At 41.5% G+C, this 21,227-nt stretch overlaps 1 protein-coding gene across 5 annotated transcripts in view; it reads right to left on the bottom strand.

The window, feature by feature from the left end:
* Window positions 1–21,227, bottom strand: part of LOC134341158 (CUB and sushi domain-containing protein 1-like) — a 2,430,601-nt gene that overhangs the window by 236,721 nt on the left and 2,172,653 nt on the right. For all 5 annotated transcript variants that reach the window (XM_063038952.1, XM_063038962.1, XM_063038968.1 and 2 more), the window contains 4 exons: window positions 13,537–13,682; window positions 11,268–11,348; window positions 8,793–8,906; window positions 451–639 (listed from right to left, as the gene is read on the bottom strand). In XM_063038952.1, the coding sequence (XP_062895022.1) occupies window positions 451–639; window positions 8,793–8,906; window positions 11,268–11,348; window positions 13,537–13,682 (530 nt within the window). The remainder of the gene's footprint in view (window positions 1–450; window positions 640–8,792; window positions 8,907–11,267; window positions 11,349–13,536; window positions 13,683–21,227) is intronic.

The raw sequence follows: 21,227 nt of genomic DNA, 5'->3' as shown, positions 1-21,227 counted from the left end.
ACCATGTGGGTTTTCTCCAGTGCTCCGGTTTCCGCCCACATTCCAAAGACGTACGGGTTAGGATTAATAAATTGTGGGCATGCTGTGTTGCCACCGGAAGCCTGCCAGCAGTTGCAGGCTTGCCCCCAGGATATCCTTGGTCAATGTTGTTCGTTGACACAAAAGACTCATTTCACTGTGTGTTTCAATGTACATGTGGCAAATGAAACTAATTATTAAGTCTGCTCATCCTACTTCTGAGCATTCAAGAATTATAATGAACAACATAAGCATCTCAGAATATGATTGGATGACATTGAATATTAGTTACCTCTTCAAAACAAGTGTCATATTGTCAAATCTATAAGTCAATACTTCCATTGTTCAAAGTTTGGCTGAATGTTAGTTAAATCGAACACCTCTCTTCACTAAATTGTCTACGAAAAAGAAATGCTTAAAGGTTTCTCATACCATCAAATATACTCAGCTCATCGAACTGTTTCTCACTTTGAAACATCTCCACATATAGAGAAATAGTGTACCGAGGTTCCACTCTGATTGTCCAGGAGCAAGTTTGGAAGTTGGGATAATTTTCTGGGTATGCTGGACTTAATATTACTCCTGATGAGCTTCGCCGAATTTCATTCATAGGGCATTGCGCTGAAATTGTAACAGTGAGATAGAAATCTGTTAAATAGCAAAGCACAGAAGACAAAAGAGAAGCATTTTTATGAGGCCATATCTGCAGCTTCTACGTCAAAGTCGAAGTCAAACTCAGTCAATGCAAAATCCATTTACAAAGTAAACTCAGTGACCACTTCATCATGTACCCCTTGACCTAACAAAATGGCCACAGAGGTATGTTCATGGTCTTCTGCTGCTGTAACCCATTCATTTCAACTGTCAATGTGTTGTGTGGTCAGCAATGCTCTTCTGCACACCACTGTTGTAATGAGCAGTTATTTGAGTTACTGTTGCCTTCTTGTCAGCTTGAACCAGTTTGGCCATTCTCTTCTGAACCTTCTCATTAACAAACATTTTTGCTCACAGAATTTCCACTCACTGGATGTATTTTTGTTTTTTGCACCATTCTCTGAAAACTCTAGAAACTGATCTGTGTGAAAATCCCAGCAGATCAGCAGTTTCTGAGATACTCAAATCACCCCATCTGGCACCAACTATCATTCCATAGTGGAAGTCATTTAGATTACATTTCTTCCACATTCTGATGTTTGAACTGAACCTCTTGACCATGCTTGCAATGTTGCATGATTTGCTGCCACAGATTTTCAATGGGAGTTGTTGTTTGGAGTACTGTGCAGATGTAACAGAAGCATTCCCGCATAGGTCTGCTAAAGAGCTTTAAAAACCCAATCACTATAAAAGAGAGGAACAGTCATCGTGAGAGCAGTCATCGGAGTAGTCTGAGGCAGAGTAGTAAGGCTTTGACTCAACAGGGCTTTGGCAAGAACAGGCGCAGGCAAGGTAAGTAGGAAAGTTCATTCATTATTTATTTTTTCTTACTTAACTCTTGCGAGAATTGGGGGTACATCTAAAGAGCCAGTATACTGTTCTGGATGTCAGATATGAGATTTCCAGGAGACTTCCAGCCTTCTGATAGCCACACCTGTGCCAGGTGCATCGAGATGCAGCTCCTTAGAGACTGTATTAGGGAACTGGAGCTGCAGCTTGATGATATTCAGCTGCTTAGGGAAAGTGAAACAGTGATATACAGGAGCTACAGAGAAGTAGTCACCCCAAGGCTACAGGAGACAGATAAATGGCTGACAATCAGGAGAGGGAATGAAGAATGTCAGATAGTGGAGAGCACCCTTGTGGCTATCCTCCTTAACAATAAGTATTCCATTTTGAGTGCCGTTAGCGGAGGGGAGGGAGGGGTGTTGGAGCGACCTACCTGGGGGAAGCAACAGTAGCCACACCTCTGTCACTGAGTCTGGCCCTGTGGCTCAGAGTGGTAGGGAACTGAAAAGGATGGCAGCAGTAATAGGATACTCTATAGTCAGGGGGACAGATAGGCAATTCTGTAGACATGAAAAGGAAACACGGATAGTGGTTTGCCTCCCAGGTGCCAGGGTCCGCGATGAATGTGTCCACAATATCCTGAAAAGGGAGGGTGAGCAGCCAGAACTTGTGGTACATATTGGTACCAATGTCATCAGTAGAAAACAGGAGGTGGTCCTGAAAAACGTATATAGGGAGTTAGGAAGGAAGCTGAGAAGCAGGACCTCAAGCGTAGTAATCTCCGGATTGCTACTTATTCCACCCAACACTGAAGATAGGAATAGAATGAGGTGGCAGATAAATGTGTGGCCAATGAATTAGAGCAGGGGGCAGGATTCAGATTTCTGGATAATTGGGACCTCTTCTGGGCAGGTGGAACCTGTACAAAAGGGATGGATTGCACTGAATCCAAGGGGAACCAATATTCTTGCAGGGAGGTTTACCAGAACAGTTGCAGATGCTTTAAACTAATATGGGAGGGTGATGCAGCTGAGGATGAGCCAGCAAGTTTACAAGTAGGTGACGGATGTAACATCTATCTCAGGAAGGACAAGCCAATAATTGGGTATAAATGTTGACAGAGCACAGAGGTAAATTGTACCACAGAGGAAAAATTCAAAATGGCGAAGAATGAAGGACTGAAGGTGCTGTATTTAAATGAGTGTAGCATTCGGAAGAAGATTGAAGAACTCTTGGCCCATTTAGTGTTTGGTTGGTATGATGTTGTGGGCATCACTGAGTTGTGGCTGAAAGAAGGCCATAGTTGAGAGCTTAACATCAAAGGATATCAAAGGACAGGCAGGAAAGTACTAACATTGGTGTGGTCTGTTGGGAAGAGATGGAATTACATCTTTAGATAGAGGTGACATTGGGTCAGAGAATGTTGAATCTTTGTGGGTGGAGTGAAGAAATTGCAAGGGTAGAAGAACCATTATGGGAATCATATATAGGGTTCCAAACAGTAGCAAAATGTAGGGCTTCAATTGCAAAGGGAGCTGGAAAAGGCATGTAATTACAGTACTGACATAATTGTAATAGGGGACTTCAATATGCAAGGGTAGTAGGAAAATCAAGTTGATGTTGGATTGCAAGAGTGGGAATCAGTTGAATGGCTATGAAAAGGCTTTTAAGAGCAGCTTGTACTTGAGCCTACCCAGGGAAAGGCTATCTTGGATTGGGTGTTGTATAATAACCCAGATCTTATGAGGGAGCTTAACATAAAGGAACCATGAGAAGGCAGTGTTCATGATCTGATTGAATTCATTCAGCAGTTTGGGAGGAAGAAGCACAAGTATCAGTGTTGCAATGGAACAAAAGGAATTACAGAGGCATGAGAGAGGAGCTTGCTAAGGTAAATTGGAGGAGGGTGCTGACGGAGATGATGGCAGCACAGAGACGGCTGAAGCTTCTGCTTCACAAGGTGCAGGATAGATATGCCCCACAGAGGAAGAAGTTCTCAAATGGCAGAGGTAGGAAACCATTGCAACAAAGGAGGTTAAGGACTACATAAAAGCCAAGCAAAGCGCATATAAGGTACCAAAACTGAGTGGGAAGTTGAATGATTGGGAAGATTTTAACATCCAAAATAATGCAGCTAAAAGAGCTATAAGAAAGGAAAAAATGAAATACAAGGACAAACTAGCCAATAATATAAAACAGGATATTGATTTTTTTTTCAGTTATATAGAGTAAAAGGGAGATGATAGTTGATATTGGGCCACTGGAAAATTATGCTGGTGAGGTAGTAATGGGAAGAAAGAAATGGCAGATGAACTTAATGGGTATTTTGTATCTTTTTTCACTGTGGAAGACATTAGCAGTGTACCAGAGGTCAGTGTGTGTCAGGGAGCAGAAGTGAGTGCCTTTGCTATTACAAAGAAAAAGGTGCCAGGCAAACTCAAAGGTCTTAAGGTGGATAAGTCACCTGGACCAGATGGACTACATCCCACAATCCTGAGAAATTTTGCTAAAGAGATATCGGATGCATTGGTCACGATCTTTCAAGAATCACTTGATTCTGGCATGGTCCTGGATGGCTGGGAGTTTGCAAATGCCACCCCACTCTTTGACAAAGGGAAGAAGGCAAAAGAAAGGAAATTATAGGCCAAACAAGAGAAGAGTTTCAGCCTGAAACATCGACTGTACTTTTTTCCATAGATGCCGCCTGGCCTGCTGAGTTCCTCCAGCATTTTGTGTGAAATTATAGGCCAGTTAGCCCAACCTCAGTAGTTGGGGAAGTGCTGGAGCCTATCATTAAGGATGAGGTTTTGGGGTACTTGGAGATTAATGATAAAATAAGTCCAAGTCAGCATGGTTTCTGTGAAGGGAAGTCTTGCCTGACAAATCTATTAGAGTTCTTCGAGGAAATAACAAGCAAGGTAGACAAAGGAAAGGTAGTGAACATCAGTTAGTTAGATTCTTAGAAGGTATTTGATAGGGTGCCACACCTGAGCCTGCTTAACAGGAAGAAAATCCTATGGCATGGATGGAGGTGTGGCTAACAGTCAGGAGGCAGCGAGTGGGAATAAAAGGGCTTTTCTGGTTGGCTGCTAGTGATTAGTGGTGTTCCTCAGGGGTCAGTACTTTTCACATTGTTTGTCAATGATATGAATAATGGAACTGATGGCTTGTGGCAAAGTTTGTGGATGATACAAATATAGGTGGAGGGGTAGGTAGTGCTGAGGAAGCAATGCAATTTCAGCATGACTTAGACAAATTGGAAGAATGGATAAAAATGTGGCATATAGAATGCAGTGTTGGGAAACATATGATCATGTATTTTGATAAAAGGAACAATAGTGCAGACTATTATCTAAATGGGGAGAAGGTTCAAATAGCAGAGGTACAGAGGGACTTATGAGTCCTCGTGCAAGATTTCCAGAAGGTTAATTTTCAGGTCAAGTCTGTGGTAAAGAATGCAAGTGTAATGTGGGCATTTATTTCAAGGGGAATAGAATATAAAAACAAGGAGATAATGCTTAGCCTTTATAAGACACTAGTCAGGCTGCACGTGGAGTATTGACAACAACTTTGGGCCCCATATCTCAGAAAGAATGTATTGTCATTGGAGAGAGTCCAGAGGATGTTCAGGAGGATGATTCTGTGAATGAAAGGGTCAACATATGAAGAGCGTTTGGCAGCTTTGGGCATGTACTCACTGGAATTTAGAAGAATGTGGAGCAATCTCATTGAAACCTGCCAAATGTTGAAAGGACTTAGATAAGGTGGATGAGGAAAGGATGGTTCTTATGGTGGGAGTATCCAGAACTGGAGGATACCGCCTCAAAATTGAAGGGCGACTCTTTATAAAATAGGTAAGGAGGAATATTTCTAGCCAGAGAGTAGTAAATCTGTGGAATACTCTGCCACAGACTGCGGTCGAGGCCAAGTCATGGCTATACTTAAGGTGAAAGTTGTTAGTTTCCTGATCGGTCAGGGCATCAAAGGATATGGCAAGAGGGAAGGTGTATGGGGTTGAGTGGGATCCAAGATCAGCCATGATGGGATTGAGGAGCAGTCTCAATGGGCTGAGTGGCCTAATACTGCTTCTACATCTTATGGTCTTATGGCTGATTAGATATTTGCATTAATGAGCAGAAGTATGCAGGTGTACCTGATAAAGTGGCCACTGGGTGTATGTTACCATATATTTCCTTGATAAACATTCCCTTGCAAGCATTTTAAAAAAGAAATAAAGCAATGCAATAGAATTATGAAACAATAAACAGTGACTGGCAAACAACCAATGCGCAAAAGAAGACAAATTGTGCAAATTAAAAAAATCCCTAACATAACCTAACCACTATGGGTTTATTATTTTCAGGATTCCTGGTCTCAGCTGTAACAGTGAGGCTTTTGCTTTCAGTGCAGAACAGTTATAATTTTATCTTTGTTCCACTCCACTGTGGGTTTTCTCAGGTTTTAAAATTATCTCTCTTTGCAATGAAATTTCCAATAATAAGAAATCACATTGAAGTTCAAGTTCAAGTCTAATTGTCATTTATCTATACGCATGTATAGAATGAAACAGAACAGTGTTTCTCCAAGGACAAGGTGCTTAATCACACAGAGCACACAGCACATATAGTTACAAAAGCACACATATAGAGTCACTAAAAATAATATCAGCACTAGTCCCTGAGTGGCATTGCTTGAAGGTTGACAGTGCATCTGATGTTGTCCTGGAGCCATGTTTCTGCAAGAACAAGCACACAGTATGTCCTCATCATGTGCTGGGTCAGCTGCAGACAAAGTCAATCCAACTTGTCTTCCGTGGATCAAACACTGGAGAGCAACACTGATGGAAGGGGCCAGCTCCCAACCCAGCTCAGATTCAAGTGCACTGGCCACTCCTCTGTTCTCTCCCATATCATCTCTGGTGCCTCCTAGCCTGGGTAGTTGAGGCAGGCATCACCACAGGTTAAGGACTTCCATGGAACAATGGAGGCCACGGACTTCCCCTGATGTCAGTCACGCCACTGAACCAACGAACCGGATGTGCAGTTCTTTATATTGTCAATGTCCATCAGAGTCTTGTGATCACAAAAAAAATGCTTAAGACACACATATGTACCACTTGTTTGACCCAGAGAGCCACTGTGACCAAGCGCATTGTCGTCTTACTGGAATTATTTCCAAGTTTCTGTTTATCCTATTTAAACATTTTCAATATATGACAACTTGACCTTCCCATCTCACTAAAATGCTGCATATCCTTGCGTAACCTGTCCTTTTAAATGAAATCTTTAATCTGTATCATTCTGGTGAATTTGCAGTCGATCCTCTCTGAAACATTTCTCCTTCACAGTGCTAACATTAACTTCATATTATGGTTACTGTTTACCTGATTAGTTTTTAACTTAAATGTTTAATTCCAGTCTGCTGCATTACAAAATTATTTTGCACGAACTGAACTGTTCTTTACAAAATGAAGCTGACTGAGACCTGAGCTGTTTTTCATACAATGAATTCCCTACTCTCTGTGATAAGACCATGAGACATATAAGACATAATATCAAAGTTAGTACATTTTTCCCATCCAGTCTGCTCTGACATTCGGACATGGCTTATTTATTTTCCCTCTCAACCCCATTCTACTGTCTTTTCCCCATAACCTTAGTTGCCCATTCTAATTATGAAACTATTGACCTAAGTGTTATTTTTTCTGTAAAGTTAACCAATGACACAAAGGTCAGTGATGATGTGGATTGAGATGCAAGTGGAAGCTGTAGAGACAGATCACAATTACAACATCTAAAAAACATTTGGACAGGTACAGGTAAGGGAAATGTAAAGAGGGATATGGGCCAAGCACAGGCAAATGGGGCCAGTTCAGGAAGGCTTCTTGGTCAGCATGGAGGAGCTAGGCCAAAGGACCTGACTCTCTGCTTGAAACACTAGGGCTCTATGAAATAAATGCATTGCAGGCAAATGGGATTAATGTATTTTGGCAAAAAGGATGGCATGAACATGATGTGTCAAAGGGCCTTTTTCCATGCTGTATAACTTAAAATGATTCTATCATATATTTAAACATGACTTTTCATTCCATTACACAAGAGATTCTGCAAATGGTGGAAATCTTGAACAGCACACACAAAATGTTAGAGGAAGTCAGTAATCAGGCAGCATCCATGGAGGAGAATAAATATCATAGTTTTAAGCCAAGACCCTTCATCATCCAACTTATCCATGCCAATTAAGTTGCCTACTGAACAGATCCTTGTGTTTAGTCTATATCCCTCTAAATCTTTCCGGTACATGTACATGAACCCTCCGCCCAAAACATTGACTGTTTATTCCTCTCCATAGATACTGCCCGACTTGCTGCTTTCCTCCAGCATTTTGCGTGTGTGGTCATATCATTACCATCAGCTGCTCTGTAGATACTGCACCAGGGTATTGTGCAATGTGAGATTCAATAACTGAAGTCTAGGTATGTCCAACAACCATTGCTGAAATACAATCTTTCCAATCTCCCTAATACCAGAATGTTGCCTGGATTAGAGAGCATGTGCTATAATAAGACGTTGGACAAACTTGGGTTGTTTTCTCTAGAGCAGTGGAGGTTGAGGGGAGATCAGGTAGAGGGTTATAAGATTATGAGAGTCATAGATAGAATAGACAGACAATATCTTTTTCCAAGTGTTGAAATGTCTAATACCAGGGGACATACATTTAAGATGAGAGGGGGTAATTTCAAAGAAGATGTGAGGGGCAACTTTTTCTTACATAAAATAATGGGTGCCAAAATGCACTGCTTGGGTGGGGGTGCTAGAGGCAGAAACATTGGAGACTTCCAAGATTGGGTAAGTACATGAATGTGAGGAAAATGGAAGGATATGAACATTGTGTGGGCAGAAGAGATGAAATTAGTTAACCATTTGATTACTAATTTAATTGTGGGCTGAATAGCTTGTTCCTGTGCTGTTCTGTCCTATGTTGTATTCCTCCTCTTTTCTCTTTGCTCTTGTCCTTTCCAAAGAATCTACTGTCTGGAATATTTAACTTCCAATCAACATTAGGCTAAAGTCCATTGGTGGTTACAAAACAGATAATACACTTTCAGTGGTGAATTTCTGATGTGAAATGGCTAGATATAATGCTTATGCATTTGTGGCTCCTTCATTAATGGCTAAGAGCCCATCTGACCCAGGTGTCCTGTGGTCTGTTTCTTATCTATTTTGCCTTGCATTACAGGTTTGCTCTGCTCACCATCACACCTTGTTTATGCTTTTCACAGAAAGGAAAATTTTCAGCTGATTTTGAGAAGAAATTGGAGAAACACTTACCTTCACAAGATGGAGGTGTCCCCTCAAACTGCAGCTGGGTTAACAGTCTGCAAACCATGAGTTCACTGCCAACCAGAGTGAATCCAAGTGGACACTGGTACTTCACAACATCACCTTATAAAGAATCAAACTTGAATGTAAAATTAAAAATCTTACAATTTTGCCATCCATTCAGAATTCTCTCAATCTTTTTATAGCCAAGGAGCTGCTGTTAGCAACACACACACACACACACACACAATGCTGGAGGAACTCAGCAGGTCAGGCACCATCTATGGAGAGAAATAAACAGTCAATGTTTTGGGCTGAGACCATCTACTAGGACTCATATGATGATTCCCAATGAAGGGTCTTGGCCTGATACATTGACTCTATTTCTCTCAATAAATGATGCCTCACCTGCTGAGTACCTCTAGTATTCTGTATGTATGTGTGTGTGTGTGTGTGTGTGTGTGTGTTTCTGAATTTACAGCTTCTGAAGAATCTTTTGTGTACATGCACTTGGCAACAGTTGCTCTGCTATGCAGCTGAAAATATGATGGTCTGCTTGTACACAGTCAGCAATGTGAGAATAAACAGATATACTTTTGATTAAAATTCTTAGGTGTGAAGATCAGCAATAGATTACCCTGATCCAAACACATACAGTAAATGGCACAGCCAGTAAAGCTCACCAACACCTCTGATTCTTCATGCGGCTAAAGAAATTTGCATGTCGAATCAATTCTTTCCAATATTTGCCAATGCATCATTGCTTGGTGTGGCAACTGCTTTGCCCATGACCGCAAGAAACTGCAGAGAGCTGTTGACACACACAGCACATCACGGAAACCAGCCTCCCCTCCATGGTCTCTGTCTGCACTTCTCCCAGTATCAGTAAAGCAAAATACATTACCAAGGACCCACCCACTCTCAGCCTTCTTTCTTCTCCCCTCTTTCCTCTCAGGCAAAAGATAAAAAATCCTGAAAGCATATACCACAGGATAACGCAACATAATTTACTTGGAAGAGATGATGGAGTTGAAGGAGCAAAGGATTATTTCAATTTGGGAGCAGTTTCTGAACCATGTAGAGGAGGTGCTGGTGTGGAAGGGCAGAAATGGCTGGAGCTCCATTTAAAGAGGAAGCAGGTGAGAACTCAGGTCATTCTGGTCAGGACAAAATAGAGAGAGCTCCATGGTGAAAGGAAAAAGGAAAAACTTACTGGCGAGCACAGGAAGAATTCTGAGTCAATTTCAGAAGGTAATGGAGAAAGGAAGGGAAAAGAGAAAAAGCAGAACGAGAAAAATTCCATGGAGGAGTTGTTGTCAATGTAATGGGGCTACAAGGATAAGGAGAAACCGAGTTGCTGTGGAGGGATACGTGGATGCACATATCCAAATCATGTACATTCACATATTCCTCTACATCCACTCTACAACTTGTATTTGATAATAAATTACTTTGAACTTTTAATACTTTTGATTATATATCACACAAAATGCAGGGGGAACTCAGCAGGCCAGGCATCACTTACGGAAAGAAATAGACAGACAACGTTTCAGGCTGGGATCCTTCCTCAGGAGGATCTATGAAGAGTCCTGATGAAGGATCTTGGCCCAAAATGTTGATTGTTTATTCTTTTTCATGGTGGTGCCTGACCTGCTGAGTTCCTCCAGCATTTTATGTCTGTTGCTCTGGATTTCCAGCATCTACAGAATCGCTTGAGTTTGTGATTATACTTCACTTTCTTTTGCTAACATTTTGACTGCACTGTACTGCTCTGTTCTATAGTCTGTATACTTGTGCTTACAGAACTAAACTTAACTTTGACTTTGATTTTACTTTTCAGTTCTGGGTGAGATTGAAAAACAAAACCAACACAGTATAGAGGTGAAGAAGAACAGCAAGGTTCAAAATAAATTAAAATGTTGCAGAATAGGTATGATTTGGGACATGATAAATATCTACATAATACATTTCATCTTAGGACTTAATTCCCATGAGCATAGGAAAATCACAAGAGATTTGAATGAGGGGAGATTTAGACTATAAAGAGTCAGAATTTGGCTGTTTGGCCCATCGAGTTTGATAGAAGTATACAAAATTATGAGGGATATAGATAGGTTATGTGTAAGCAAGCTTTTTCCACTGTGGTTGGGTGAGACTAGAATTAGAGGTCAGAGATTAAAGTTGAAAGGTGAAGTACTTAAGGGAAATCTGAGGGGGAACTTGTTCACTTAGAGAGGGCTAAGCATGTGGAACAAGCTGCCAGTGGATATGGTGAATGAAGGTTTTACTTCAACATTGAAAATAAATTCAGATCAGTACATGGATGGGAGGAATATGGGGGCTATGGTCCAGCTGCCGGTCGATGGGACTAGGCAGATTAATAATTTGGTAAGGACTATATGAGCCAAAGTGCCTGTTTCTGTGTTATAGTGTTATATGACTCTATGCTTCTACAATAAATTAATCAATAATACTTGTACTTGCCTACTTCATAGTCTTCATCCTCAGAATACACAGTGGCCAGAGGAATAACTGGGGGAGGTTGACACTTCTTGAGCCAGTAGGCTGGAAAACAAATGGAATTTGAATTGGTCATTAGACCAAGATAATCACTCAAGAATACAGTATATACACTTCTGATGCAAGTAAGCACTCAGTGGCCTCCTGTGTCTAATAGTATGGCCACTGTGTATATGTTTGTGGTCTTCTGCTGCTGTAGCCTATCAACTTTGAAGTTTGATGTTTTGTGCATTCAGTGATGCTCTTCTGCACACCACTGCTGTAATGGGTGGTTATCTGAGATACCCTCACCTTCCTGTCAGCTTGAACCAGTCTGGCAATTCTCCTTTAATCACTCTCATTGACAAAGCATTGTCACTCATAGAAATTCCACTCATTGAAAATGTATTGATTATTGCACAATTCTCTGTAAACTCTCGACACTGCTGTGCATGAAAATCTCAGATCAGCAGTTTCCGAAATACTCAAACCACCCTGTCTATCACCAAAAATCTTTCCATGGTAAAAGTCACTTAGATCAAATACCTTCCCCATTCTGATGTTTGGTCTGAACAACTGAACTTCTTGACCATGTCTGCAGGTTTTTATGCATTGAGCTGTTACCACATAACTGGCTGATTAGATATTTGCATTAACAAGCAGAGGTACATAATAAAGTAGACATTGCGTGTACATATATTGTGCTTATCTATTAATTGCACAGTTTTTCTTCTTTTGTATCTTTTTTTTGTCAGTCTTTGTTTATGTATAGTTTTTTGTAGATGGCATTATATTTCTTTACTGCCTAAACAACAATTAATCTTGTTGGTCAACACATACAAAATGATGGAGGAACTCAGCAAGTCAGTCTACGTCTATGGAGGGAAATAAACTGTTGATAATTTTGGTACTTCCTCAGGACCCTTCATCAGCCCGAAACATCAATTGTTAATACCCCTCCATAGATGCTGCCTGACCTGCTCAGTTCCTTCAGCAATTTTTGTGTGTTGCTCAATTTCCTGTATTCGGCCCTTATCACCCAATGTTCCATCTCTCCATGTACCTATCCAAGTGCTTCTGAAGAGAAAGTATTGTACCAGCCTCAACCATTTGATCTGTATACTCACCATCCTCTGCATGAAATAGCCACCCTCAGGTCTCTTTCAAATCTTACCCCTCTCATTCTACAATTGTGCCCCCTAGTTTTGGAGTCCCCCACACCGGACCTAATGACCATTGTGCTCCAGCGTAAACTGGACTTAATGGACATTGTAGGCCTATTTATTTATTTATTTATTTATGTATGTATCTTTACTTAAAATTGCAGCATAGTTACAGAACCTTCCAGCTCAACGTGCCCGGGCTTCTCAATTAAACTTTTGTGACCAATAAGTTTACAAACATGTATTAACCTCTTTAGAATCTGGGAGGAAACTGCTGCACATGGAGGAAACTAGTATGGTCACTGGAAGAAGGTATAAACTCCTTACAGACAGCGGTGGAAATGAACCCGGGTTGCTGGCATTGTAACAGCATTTTGCTAACCATTACACTACCGTGCCATTCCCAGTTTCTGTGCTGAGTAACTCGATATCAGGACAGGAATATTCTAAAGGTCCTCAAGCTCAAGCTTTTCAAGGTTTAGACAACACTTTTTGCCTTTGGAAAAAGAGAGCTAAGAACTATCTATCTTTCCAGCGCTCATTCGGTGGAAGAAAAGCTGGATTGTGTTCGACTGTGACAGCACTAGTGTGAGATAAGAAACTGCTGCCTACTTATTCTTGCAGAAATGTGGCTGCAGATCAACATCCAATGCACCGTCAATCTTTAAGCCATGCCAATCAGGGACTTGGGATAATACTTTTTTTGTAACTGTATGTGCTAACATGACCATATGTGCTATGTGCTACAAACGACTGTATGCATTGTGTTTTGTACCTTCGCTACAGAGGAAAGTTGTTTTGTTTAGTTGTATACATATGTATGGTTGAATGGCATTTAAAATAGAACTTGAATTTCAGTAATTACTCATGACAAAAATGATATATCACAATAAAGTATCAATTAAATGTTAAATAGGATCTACCTATGCACCATTAAATTCAAACAGAATATAAAATATTAGAGGGAGGAGAGCAAAGTTATCTGGAGATTTCTCAAAGTAAATAAACATTCAGGTAAAGAACAATCTAACATAGGCAGTGTTCAAAGTTTCTTCATAATTCATTAGCATCTGTTGCCAAAGGAAACTAACCGTGAAAATTGAGGACGAAGAATCCCCCTCCAGAGAAGTCACTGTGAAACTTGATAAGGACCTGATTGGTGGTGCTGTATGCAGATTCCAGGGCTGTGTTGCCACTGAAGACTCCTAACTGTGGAGCAGACTGGTCAGGTCCATCCCTGTATAATGAAGAAAGACAAGTGTGTCTGAAAGTTAGTGAACGGGTAAATGGCCAACTGCGGGTTCTGATTACAAAAACTGGGGGCGGCAAGATGAAACAAATCTGCTCAAAACAGACAGAAGCATGGTGCTTATTCATTGATCCACGCCCATCATCCATTCAGCCATGTTTCCAGAAATTTAATGATGTAACATCGTTTCTGAACCATGTGGAACAACATGCATCAAATCCAGCTGTGAAATCACACATCCCTTTTTATCATCTCAAAAGAGATGCATTTACAGTAGTTCTGAAATGTAAGAGAGCATAAAACCTAAAATGTTCACATAAAAGCATGAAAACTTGTCATTTAAGGTAATAATGTGATTAAATTTTATTTATTTTTAAACAGCATTTTCATTTTGAATAAAAAGGCACATATATGCAATTCACTAGTTGCCCTCAGAATCACTATGGCTACCAATACAGAACAAGGTTTCACATAATGTCACCAATTACCAGAGGCATCACTAAACCATGGGGCTTGGGATTTTTGCTGGAGACTTTCTGCCTCCACCTCTGGTTGATCACCTGGGGAGTGCTAGTTCCTCGATTGCACTCATAAAGTAGGTCAATAACTAGTCACGAACTGAGGCTCTACCTTCATGTCAGGGTTGATTCAACTGAGGCATTATCTTCATGTCAAAGTCATGTCATTGAACTCCCTTGTGGAATTCTTGGGAACAGTCAGATGGCAAGGAAATAGTCAGGAAGAGGGAGTTAGAGAAAGTGGGGAGAGAGAGAGAGGGGAGAGAGGGAGAGAGAGAGGGAGGGGAGAGGGAGAGAGAGAGGGAGGGGAGAGGGAGGGAGAGAGGGAGAAAGGGAGATAGGGAGGGGGAGAGGGAGGGAGAGAGGGAGAAAGGGAGGGGGAGGGAGAAAGGGAGGGGGAGGGAGAGGGAGGGAGAGAGAGAGGGGGAGGGGGGAGGGAGGGAGAGAGGGAGAAAGAGAGAGAGAAGGAGAGAGAGGGAGAGAGAAAAACAAGGGTACAAACTGGGGAACTGGAATGAAAATGAAGTCACATTGGTTGAAAATAGGCCCTTCAGCCTAAATGGTCCAAAGCAACCAAGATTCCCCATCAAAGCAAATCCTTTTGCCCACTTTTAGTTCATGTCCATTGAAACCCTTCCATTTGTGTAGCTGTCTAAGTGTCTTTTAAACATTATTGCACCTGCCTCGACCACTTCCTCTGCCATCTTGTTTCACCCTCTTGAACCATCCTCTGAGTCCTGACAAACTTCTCGTAAATCTTCTTTCCACTCCCTCCAGCTTAATGACTTATTTTCAGTAACAGGATGGACAAAACTGTATACAAAGCTCCAGGATACATTCTAGTCTTGCTGCTACCATCAGGCAGGAGATACCTTAGTTCCCACACTACCAGGTTCGATAACAGTTGTCACCATGTAACAATCATGCTTTTGAACAGGCAGCATCCATCACGAAGGATCCTCACCATCCTGCTGTCATGTTTTGTAGCTCCAAAACATTAAATTAATCGAAAGAAAAACTTGAAGCCAGGATAACCCGTGTACATTAGTTTTATTTTTACTTTTAGCAAGTGGTGCATTTATGGTATGATGGCAAAGTCCTCACATGCGTGCAATGTATCCTCTTTCATGTAGGTTGCTGTTAAAGTAACATTCCATTAATTCCATATTGTCCAGTCTTATCTATATATGGTTTGTTCTGGTAGCCAGCTGCAAACCAGATGGTCCCAATTCCCCAACCATTGATGCGGACCTTGTTAATCTGGGCGACATCCAAGCTGGTACGACGCTTCTTGTTTTTGCCACTCTCATTTGGAAGATTTTGTGGGAGGATGTAGCATAAGCGTGAGGTGTCCAGCCCAAGACCCCTACCGAGCTGCCACTACTGGGACCTGAACCCTGGATTCCTGCATCACTGAGTCTGGGTGGTTCCTGGTATTGGCCTCCAAATTTCTGTGTGTAAATTCCTTACCCCTGCTCAGACGGGGACTGGTGATGGAACGAGAGGCACCAAGCACCAACTACTGGCAATAAAACAGCCATGCAAGACTCCAAATCGGAGAACATTTGCAGATACTGGAAATCTGAGCAACACACACAAAATGCTGGAGGAACTCAGCAGGCAGCATCTATGGAAAAAAGTACAGTCAAGGTTCCTTTCCAGTCCTACTGAAGAATTTTCAGTCCAAAATATCGACTTTACTTTTACCATAGATGCTCTCTGGCCTGCCGAGTTCCTCCAGCATTTTATGTCTGATGCGAGACTCCAAGACCAAGCAAACAAAACTTAACACAACCTGTATCAACTACCAGAAAGCATTTCTCAGATGTGGAATATACCAGGGTGATGCACTATCCCCACTGCTTTTGTGCATAGGCTTGAACCCCCTCAGCCAGATCATCTCAAGGAGTGGATATGGGTAGTGATCATCAACCACCTCCTGTACACCTCCTGGATGACATTAAGCTATATGCCAGAATGAATGAGACATTGACTACTAATCCACCTGATAAGGGTGTACAGCAGAGACATCGGAATGTTATTTGGACTGGAAAAGTACAGCCGGATGGTAGTGAAAAGAGGCAAACTCATCAAGACTGAAGTAGTTGAGCTACCTGAAGGCCACATGCTAGGAAAACTCCAAATACTTGGGGATCCTGCAGGTACATGGAAGCCATGATAAGTACACAAGGAAGGTTGAAACATCCAAGTACCTCGAAAGAGTGAGACAGGTCCTAAAAAGACAGCTAAATGGGAAGAATAAGATAGGAGCCATTAACACATTTGCCCTACCAGTCGTCAGACACCCAACCTCAACAATGTGCTGGCCAAGGAACAAACTGACTAAAAGACCTGGAAACTACTAACAATACATAGAAGATTCCATCCAAAGTCCAACATCGAACAACTGTACACCCTCTGGAATAAAGGAGGATGGGACTTGGAAGTGTCAAGGCTACAGTCCTGAAAAAATGTGAAAAATCCATGAGTATGTCAGGAAGATGGCCCCCAAGCACAACCTGCTAGAAGAATACCTCTGACAGCAAATAGGATATACGGAAATGGAAGTGGGTGAAGCAGAGTCAGAGAACCAGAGGCCATGACAGGACAAGCCACTGCACGGGATGTACCATCGCCAGATATCAGAGGTGGCTGACATGTGAATGTCCTACCAATGCCTGGACATGGCAGGGCTGAGGGACAGCACACAGGTGCCGGTCATGGCTGCACAAGAACAGGCACTGAGCACAAGAGCAAGAGAAGCAGAGGTCTATCACACCAGACAAGAACCAAGATGAAGACTGTTCATTGAAACCATCCAGAACATAGCAGCAGGGTGCAAGTTGCAGGCAGGGACAGCATACACTGAATGGCACAACCAAGTTATAGGAATTGTGCACAGGAACACCTGCACTGAGTATGGATTGGACACTGCCAAGTCCAAATGGGAAACATCTGAGAAGATAGTGGAGAATGACAGGTTCTGTGGGACTTCCAAATACAGGCTGATAAGCAGGCACTGGCCAACCAACCAGACATGGTGACATTGGACAAGGAACAGAAGAAAGTGATTGCAATAGATGAGGCAATCCCAATTGACAGTAACATCGGGAAGAAAGCATATGAGAAGCTGAAGAAATACCAGGGCTTGAAAGAGCAGATAGAAAGGATGTGGAAGGTGAAAGCCAGAATAATCCTTTCTTCATCAACAATAGACTCTGCTCTCCTCAATAGGTCTATGTGTCATCTCCAGATAACATCAATTGTAATCGCTACTATGTAGGAAAGCGGTCCAGTTCTGTCCTTAATCTTTCCAAGTATCCACTTTTGATCACCTCTGTAGTCTCTCACCAGGACTGCTTGTCCAGGAGTGAAACATCAAACATCCTTGTTTGTGGAGTCCTCAATATGTCTCAGCTGTTTGTTCTGCATACTCCTTCCGAGATTGAGTTTGAGGAGATCCAAGTGTAAATGCAAGGGACAACCCAGGAACAGTCTGGCTTGTGAGCTGTGTGTTGTGGAATATGCTGCATTGCAATATTCAAGGAGGAAATTGGTGAGCTTCTGATTCAGTGTTAGTGCAGTGAGTTCTGCTGACATTGTTGACACCATCTTATTATTAAAAAAACACACAAAATGCTGAAGGAGCTCATCAGATCAGGCAGCATTTATGGAGAGGAATAAACAGTTGACATTTTGGGCTGAGGCCCTCCATCATCACTGTCCTGACCTGCTGAATTCTTCCAGCATTTTGTGTGCGTTACTTATTGATGATTAAGGAGCAACTTCTTTCCCTCTGTGATCAGATTTCTGAATGGTCCATGAATACTACTTTATTCTTGTTTTATTCCACTATTCATTTATTTTTATAATTTTTAGTAATTTTATGTTATTTTACTGCTGCCAAAAGCAACAAAATTCATGTCATAAACAGTGCTGTGCAAAAGTCTTAGGCACATATATGTAACTAGGGTACCCAGGACCTTTCCACAGTATTGTAGTAATTTATGTATTACACTCCACTGCTGCCACAAAAAAAAACACAAATTTCATGACATATGTGAGTGGGTTTCTATTGTGGAACAACAGTGAGGAGGGGGCAGGGTGAGAAGAATCATGGTTGGGTAAAGGGGAAGGGAGAGGGAGGGAACAGGAAGTGCCAGAGAGACATTCTATAATGATCAATAAATCAATTGTTTGGAAACAAATTACCTTGTCTAGTGTCTTAGGGTTGGGTGTGTCTGCAACCACACCACTTCATCTCTGCCATCTGTTCCCCCACCTCCAACTCATGAATGACAATAATGTTTAAAGCCTATTGCTGATTAAAAACAATGAGTTATATTGGTAAACAAGTGATGTGATGTCATGGATTCCTCAGAGAAGTCTTCAAATATGTTTTAATGCTCTTTTTATAAACTTGAATGCTTCCTCTGTTCTGTCCTCAGAGAGACAATGTTAACATAATATATCAAATTCCTTGCTCATATGTCATAAATATCAGCATTAATATTTTGGTGAAAGCCTTCCAGGGGAAGCTGCTTCCCCTTGGGAACACTTGGATAATTAGACTGACAAGCTGACTTTCTTAGAGAAGGTAGGAGAATGGAGTTGAGAGGGATGCTGCCTGACCTATTGTGCTCCTCTGGAATTTGATATATATTACTCTGGATTTCTAGTATCTGCAGAATCTCCTATAATAGTTCAATAGTTTCAATTACTATCTGAAATTCTTGCTCTTCAGAGACATCCATGAAAACAGAAGGTAACCCCAAAGTAAGAGTGACGGTAAAATTGTTAGAACCCCAAAGCCTCCCCTACTCCTCCTCCCACACAGAAGCAGTGGAAAGCATCAACCCTCCCCTCCCCAGTTAACTCAGCAAAAAGCATCAGCACCCACCGCCCACCAGGTAAGCAATAGCAAAGGCCCCAAGACAGACCATGATCTGTAGTACAACAAAAACGATCATTCACCTGACAATTTGACATGCCATAGGCTTGCTCTCTCCCTAATGAAGGGGCAGAGATGTGTCACACAGTGAAAGGAGAGACTAACAAAACAAAAAAAGCTTGCTGATTGCAATATTACCATTAACTTATCAGTTTTAGACCTAGTCAGTCCCTCCCTCTCTCCCCCCCTTCCTTTGAGTTTGTCTCACTTTTTGAACTATACAGAGATAAATAATCTTCCTTTCTCTCATACTCCAACAGTCACGCTCTCAGGAGTCACCATTTACTGCTAAGTTAACAGGATGAGTCATGCAGTAAACTGCTCCAGGAATATGCCAAGTGCTCTATGTTCTGCAGTGAGTGACATCTGCTCAAGCCTCCCAGGTGTTGTATGGCCTACTGAACACTACCACCTTTTTTTCTGGCTTTATTTCAACAGTTGCTCTTGTGAATAACTTAAGCTTGAGGCTGTTTTTGACTTCTCAAGTTATTCATCAAAGTTCCCTGAAATCATTGGAAAATGCACATGGGGCATCTTCTCTACAATGCAATCAAATGAGTTGATGCAGGATCATGCTAACCTACTTCTACTGAAATACAGGTCTAAAGTTAAAGTTATAGAGTCATTGAACATGGCAACACAGAAGCAGGCTCTTTGGTCCATCCAGTCTATGCCAAACTACTTATAAGCCTAGTTCAGTTGACCCGGACCCAGACGTAGTCCTCTGTACCACTCCTATCCATGTACCTATCCAGATATCTCCTAAATCTTGAAATCAAACCTACATCCTCCACTTTCACGACCACCAGATCTATTACCATAACCAATTATACTGTTGAAACTGTACAAGACACAGAATTGTCAAAAAAACCATAATCTATAATTTATTTTAAACATTTTTACAAACCATCACTTCACCATGGATATGTCTCTCCAAGTGCAATTACATGTCTCTATTAAGCAAATCAAACTTTTTCAAACCTCTATGTAATAGCATAATAAGTGGAAGAGATTTATTCTTTTTCCCTTGTCAATATCTACACCCCAACTGATGCTAGAATATATGCATCTTGGTAAATTAATTAGCTATAGTGATAAAGTCATAGAACACTACATCATATTCAACCCATCAAGTCTGTGTCAAGCTGTTATTCTGTTAGATCCCATTGACGTGCTCCTGGATCAAAGCCCTCCATATTTCTCCCATCCACATACCTATCAAAATTTCTCTCAAATATTGAAATCAAACTAGCAACCACCACCTCAGCGGGCAGCTTGTTTCACACTTTCAGAACCCTCTGAGTGAAAAAGTTCCCCTTCAGGTTCCCTTTAAATATTTTACCTTTCACCCTTAACCTATGATTTCTTGATCTAGTTTCATACAACTTCAGTGGGAAAAGCCTGCTTGTGTTTACCCTAACTATACATCTCATACTTCTGTATATGTCTATCAAATCATTCTCCTAAACTCCAGGGCATTTGGACTTACAACGTCATGATAATAACCAGCTGCTACCTGAAAAGAAATTAAAATTTCCTAAATTCACTTGGAACTCAGCCTTGCTTAGCCTTGAAACCAACTGTATGCTAACAGAAAAAGAAAAGCATTTAGCTGTAAATAAATAGGTAAAAAAATGTGGCAGCAACACAATACATAAAAGCATGGAGACGTGGTCAAGAGGTTTAGTTGTCATTCAGATCAAACATCAGAATGGGGAAGAAACGTGATCTAAGTGACGTTGATCATTGAATGATTATTGGTGTCAAATGGGGTGGTTTGACTGTCTCAAATCTGCAGATCTCCTGGATTTTCATGCACAACAGTTTCTAGAGTTCAAAGACGATGATGATGATGATGATGTCAACTCAGACCTGAGAGGCCAGCGTTGGGCATTTTCATGCCTTACAACAGGGGTCCCCAACCTATTTTGCAACGCGGACCGGTTTATTATTGACAATATTCTTGCGGACCGGCCGACCCGGGGGACGGGGGGGGGAGTGTGGGTAGGGTTGCTAACGGACAAGCGTAGCAGTCAAATACGTTGTGTTTACCCCAAGAAGGAC

Source organism: Mobula hypostoma, chromosome 2 (assembly GCF_963921235.1).
Source record: "Mobula hypostoma chromosome 2, sMobHyp1.1, whole genome shotgun sequence".
Taxonomy (NCBI): domain Eukaryota; kingdom Metazoa; phylum Chordata; class Chondrichthyes; order Myliobatiformes; family Myliobatidae; genus Mobula; species Mobula hypostoma.
The sequence above is the reverse complement of the archived record's forward strand: the minus strand, read 5'-3'. Positions and strand labels throughout refer to the sequence as shown.